At 39.7% G+C, this 6301-nt stretch overlaps 1 protein-coding gene across 1 annotated transcript; it reads right to left on the reverse strand.

Moving 5' to 3' along the window:
- Window positions 1-1853: 1853 nt before the first annotated feature.
- T265_07707 (hypothetical protein) lies at window positions 1854-3511 on the reverse strand (the record flags this gene model as incomplete). The annotated part of the gene is made up of 2 exons (XM_009173295.1): window positions 1854-2112; window positions 3267-3511. 2 exons carry the CDS (start codon window positions 3509-3511, stop codon window positions 1854-1856), a joined length of 504 nt encoding a protein of 167 aa, XP_009171559.1.
- Between the last annotated feature and the right edge of the window lie 2790 nt (window positions 3512-6301).

Here is a 6301-nt window from a genome sequence, read left to right on the forward strand (position 1 = left end):
GGCCAAATTTTAGATGAATATTCTCGAACTTGACATTCGCAGGACCTATGCGTCAACGTTTACTCTCGTACCACTTGGCTCAATCTATTGGGCCCACCAGCATTACTGTTGCCTGGAAACCCATTTCCGCTCTCTTATTGTGATTCCCCCAATAACAATTCTGATGCCGTGAATATACGGTCTAGTTACTCTGTTGGACAGAGAGGAGGCAATTACATTACTAAGACATACAATGCGACGGTTGCTCAAAAAATGCCCTGACTTACGTTTTGTCAAGTCCGCCGTACTGTTGGAATCGGCTGGAAGATTCAGTGGCGCAATGAAAATCGCAGTCACCAATCCTTCCGTCCACGTCTTTGAAAGGTTGCCCCCGCCTTCCTGCCTTCATACCTTATCCTAGCTTATCCAATCTCAGTTCACCTCATGCTAACAAACAATGCCTTCATGGCAATATCACATTTATTTTTAACCCAGATTGACAGTTGAAGCATTCTCCTGTTGGCCTACTTCTTCCTCCGGACTGACATTCTCCTGTTGGCCTACTTCTTCGATCCTCCGGACTGTTAAAGGGAACAGAACGGTCACTCATGGCCTGTTACCCTAATTCATTGAGTTTGAGCACTCGAAGATTTTTATGCCGTTTGGCCTGCATGAAATTCGCATAATACTAGCCGCAACAACAGAAAACAGTACAGTCGGCAAACGCAACGAACACTAGCTGCGCCAAACGCGCCAGTTGGCTAAACGAAACTTCCAAAGGCATACGGTAAATGTGTGAATTGCTTAGTAATAGAGCCACTGCTAATTATGGTCCAGCGTCGGACGATTCTATAAACAGGAGGTCAAAATGCCAAACCCATCGCCTCGTGACACTTTTCCATACCTATCCGATTGGCCAGTCCGACCCACTGTTCCGCCCAGCTAGATGTCAAGTAGGCTGTGGTCAGTTCAGACGGACGGAGAGAATCTGTCTCTTTCCAGCCTGTCGATGGTGCTGGGTACATACTACTTGCACCCAAATAGGGTGCAATTTTGGTCGGTCCCTAAGATCGTCCCTTGTATAAAGCATTAGACTGCCCTATTTGATAAAGTATTTGGTTTCATGGTCGACGACCATTTACGGCCAAATTTTAGACGAATATTCTCGAAATTGACATTCGCAAGGCCTATACGTTAACGCTTAATCTCGTGTCACTCAAGAATACTTGAATGTTAATTGTTACGTTATACCTTCAACCTTTGGTGCTTTACCTAAAGTCAGCACTATAACATTTCAGTTTTTTGGCCGGATGTTTAAAACTGCTTCCTTTTTTTGAAAAACCGCTTTGACCAGAATGACTGCCAAATTTTGGTGACGGTGAAGGTTGCTGACGTGTTCGAGAACCGACAGCTCTGGAATTGTCCAAACTACACAAAGGTGTCAAATTGATTACAGGCACTTAAAATTTTAATGCGATTAAGCTCGATAACAGGCTGCGTTGCGTATGAGAAACAGTTTAATTGAGAAATGTGGTGATTCTAGTATGCATTGATTTCTGACCATAGAAAGCTTAACTAGGGTTGATTTCAGAGTGGCAAGTTTAATCAGCAATGAAAAAGACACAATGATGGTCACACGCCGATGTTTAGCTATCCGGTTAGGCAATATTAAACACAAGAAGACCTGAAAAGCTAGTTCATGTGAAACGGTCTATCTGGCAGATTCAAAACACTCTGGTATCGTTCTGAACTCACCAACCACCCAAAGTTTTAATGGTAAATTCTGCACAAGACATTGTATTTATTTGTGAGTTTTTATTATAATAGAGCGTGCATTAATACATGATTCTGCATGGACAATCCTAAAATACGGCTCACCGACCCCAAGGTAAATCAATGTAAGCTCCACGCTTATGTTGTGACATAATTGGTCGTAGTTCTTCGTCCCATATTACGCGCTCTGGGGGTATGTGCTCAAAAACACTCGATCGTTTTCCCCACGGAAGATCCAAGTACGCGCCCCGTTTGTCCTCCGAAAAACGAGGCAAAATTGCAGCCAGTGTACCACAAAGTAGATAGGCAATCAGTCCAACTGGTATTATGATTTTCTGTAGATTTGACATCGTGGTATGACTGGAACAGATGAGGACATTCGGTAGTGTTCAAACAAACGCTTGTTAAATTGATAATTTGAGAACTGTCTGATCAATAGGTTATACATGTGTTGTCCCAAAGCAAGTAGATTTCAGTTGACAACTTAATGTTTACACAACCAAACACTGTTTAGGCTACCTAATGAGCTAACAACAAAAGTGAAACCTCTCAGTGAATTGAAAATTTTGTGTCCAACTGCATGTTTTATCATTATCACCCGCAGCCTGAAATTTCTAGGGAGTAATTAAATTTTTGCGAATGATAAAATTTAACTGCTTGCGTTTATGAGGCTCAGTTAAACTATCATCACGTTTTACTGAGTTTCGAATATCCGGCGAAGTAAGATGGTTTGACTAAAAAAAATGCTGTGAGAATATGAACAGATCTTCTACATATAGTGCGTATAACTGCAAGTATATAGTTGCAAGTGTACATGCAGTGGTACATGAGTGAGTAAACGTTACTATTCAGCGCTTTAAAAAGTATCTTCAAGGTACAAAAACCAGTATGATTCCTTGACTGCATATTCATTTTAAATCAGTCTACATTTCAGTTTTTTGGCCGGATGTTTAAAACTGCTTCCTTTTTTTGAAAAACCGCTTTGACCAGAATGACTGCCAAATTTTGGTGACGGTGAAGGTTGCTGACGTGTTCGAGAACCGACAGCTCTGGAATTGTCCAAACTACACAAAGGTGTCAAATTGATTACAGGCACTTAAAATTTTAATGCGATTAAGCTCGATAACAGGCTGCGTTGCGTATGAGAAACAGTTTAATTGAGAAATGTGGTGATTCTAGTATGCATTGATTTCTGACCATAGAAAGCTTAACTAGGGTTGATTTCAGAGTGGCAAGTTTAATCAGCAATGAAAAAGACACAATGATGGTCACACGCCGATGTTTAGCTATCCGGTTAGGCAATATTAAATACAAGAAGACCTGAAAAGCTAGTTCATGTGAAACGGTCTATCTGGCAGATTCAAAACACTCTGGTATCGTTCTGAACTCACTAACCACCCAAAGTTTTAATGGTAAATTCTGCACAAGACATTGTATTTATTTGTGAGTTTTTATTATAATAGAGCGTGCATTAATACATGCTTCTGCATGGACAATCCTAAAATACGGCTCACCGACCCCAAGGTAAATCAATGTAAGCTCCACGCTTATGTTGTGACATAATTGGTCGTAGTTCTTCGTCCCATATTACGCGCTCTGGGGGTATGTGCTCAAAAACACTCGATCGTTTTCCCCACGGAAGATCCAAGTACGCGCCCCGTTTGTCCTCCGAAAAACGAGGCAAAATTGCAGCCAGTGTACCACAAAGTAGATAGGCAATCAGTCCAACTGGTATTATGATTTTCTGTAGATTTGACATCGTGGTATGACTGGAACAGATGAGGACATTCGGTAGTGTTCAAACAAACGCTTGTTAAATTGATAATTTGAGAACTGTCTGATCAATAGGTTATACATGTGTTGTCCCAAAGCAAGTAGATTTCAGTTGACAACTTAATGTTTACACAACCAAACACTGTTTAGGCTACCTAATGAGCTAACAACAAAAGTGAAACCTCTCAGTGAATTGAAAATTTTGTGTCCAACTGCATGTTTTATCATTATCACCCGCAGCCTGAAATTTCTAGGGAGTAATTAAATTTTTGCGAATGATAAAATTTAACTGCTTGCGTTTATGAGGCTCAGTTAAACTATCATCACGTTTTACTGAGTTTCGAATATCCGGCGAAGTAAGATGGTTTGACTAAAAAAATGCTGTGAGAATATGAACAGATCTTCTACATATAGTGCGTATAACTGCAAGTATATAGTTGCAAGTGTACATGCAGTGGTACATGAGTGAGTAAACGTTACTATTCAGCGCTTTAAAAAGTATCTTCAAGGTACAAAAACCAGTATGATTCCTTGACTGCATATTCATTTTAAATCAGTCTACTACTCTTTGAGAGTTTGGCTTATAATAACCGTTCTGGATAAGAAAATGTGCTATCCTCACCGATATCCTATCATGGTACACAAAGTCACAAACAAATATTGTCAATAATCCGCGATGCACACCAGGTGATTGGCCACTGAGGGTTGTGATATATATATATATATATATATATATCTGTCACTAACCTAACCTATAAAATGTCTCTTTCCCATTTTGGTCCCAAAATAAGACAGCGTACTGCTTGTTCAGAAGAATAACGGACTTGCCAAGCTTACCTTACCAGCCTAATGAGTTGTTCTAGTGGATGTTGTTTTCTAGTCCACTGACTGCTCTCTTTGCGGCAGTCACTGACCATGTGTTGACAATACTTCTTGTGAGCCCATGACCAGGTAGTCTAATGACCCACTGTTCCACGAAGCCTATTTGAAGTAAGCCACTTCCTGAGGTTGGTTTTTGAAATTATTTAAGAGTTCTTTCCCAGAGTGATTAAAGATTTCGCAAAAGTTGTAATTTTTATCGACGTTTAAGATGATGAGACATTGTGATAGGATATTCCTAATCGCTGATAACTTTAATGAAACATAATTTAATTGGGAATTATATATGTAAACGAGGCGCAGAAACAAAATGAGAAGGTACATTTTTGATTAAATTCGCAGGATAAACCTTCTGTTACACAAAATGGACAATTAAGAGTATTCCATACATCACGGCTGTATACATTTGTCTTACCGCTCTTTTTTGAGCGATAGTATTTTGTGGATATATCTAGCCCTTCACATTTAATTAAACAATCAACGAGCTAAAACAGTCTCGACTACTATTCACTGAATGGAAAGATTCTCATCCAGATAGGATTCCTTTGTGTTTCCGTATGTGTGCACATTATTCAATGTTTGAGGATAGCGGAGGAATATAGGTGTACCATTATGTTCTTAATGTGGCACATTTAGTATCCCACAAGTTGTAATAAGGAGTTTTGAAAAATTTCTCGCAATGGCCGCTACAATTAAATACCAACACAGTAGGTCACATTTTCCGTAAACCTTACAGGTTATAAGTAAATACTTTAATTGGTAAAATTATTAGAAATGGCTTTTCAATCGGCTACAGAACAGAAAATCATTTACTACAACAGAGCTCACAATCGACGTGACTTTCTGTCTTGGTAAAATTTACACACTACACTCGGGTGTGGCAAAATTAATACAAAATTTTTAGGCAACTATGTCAAACTACTTGTTGATATTTTTTCTTCATTTGAATGAACTGCGAAACAAACGTTGCTAGATGTTTTACCATGTTTATGGCAATGTTAGTGGACCAGGTTGAAGGACACAAGAATGACTTCACACACATGTACTCGCACTTCGTATAGACATGGCTTTATCTGAATTTCTATATGCTTCACACGATTATCCAGCAAAATCGGCTTTTTGTCAAGGAAGGCCACCTCCTGTTGAACAAAATTTTTCTAAATTCCCACAACGTTTTTTTCGAATTTTGCAATATTTCATGGAACACACTGCTCTCTTGGCCTACAGTAGCCAAATATTTGGTTGTTAGCAGATCTAGATTTGTAAAAGCAGGTGTGATGAAGACTGTCGCTTTGCGGCGTCTGTGAAGTTCGAATCCACAGCTATTCTTCTGGAGCGGAAATCCTACAGCTTCAACTATTCCAGCTACCTGTGTCTTGCATAGCTCAAGCGTTGGCTTCGAAGTGCGGATGAACACCAAGAATATCACGGATGTGCACTGCTACTAAGCCTGAATGAAATCGGAGACGAATTACAACTCGTTCATGTTCGACTTGAGCAATGCACATATCTGTCAAATTAATTCTGACGCACACGCAGAGGCATCTATGTTTTCCGCCTTTCAGAAGGTTTCAGTGGCCAGACGTAACAACCAATATTTTGTATCGACGCATGTTATGTAACGCACTTGTAGTCCCTAATTTTCAAACAATAGTTTATTCCAAGTCCATGTAGGCTGTTTTTGTGAGAAAATGCTTCCAGGCAGAGAAAAGTAAAAAAACGCGAATCTAACCTCCAATAAAAGACTCACCTTTTACTGTACGAACAACAATGGAAGTTATTGTGCAATCGCCACTTTTATATAGGAATTACCGGTTGTACCCAATGGGATGACTTGTTTTTGCAAGCACACAGGGGGGGTTGGCTATGATCCACTTATTGCTATCACCTCTTTCCC

This window comes from Opisthorchis viverrini (assembly GCF_000715545.1).
Source record: "Opisthorchis viverrini unplaced genomic scaffold opera_v5_182, whole genome shotgun sequence".
In the NCBI taxonomy this organism is placed as follows: Eukaryota; Metazoa; Platyhelminthes; class Trematoda; order Opisthorchiida; family Opisthorchiidae; genus Opisthorchis; species Opisthorchis viverrini.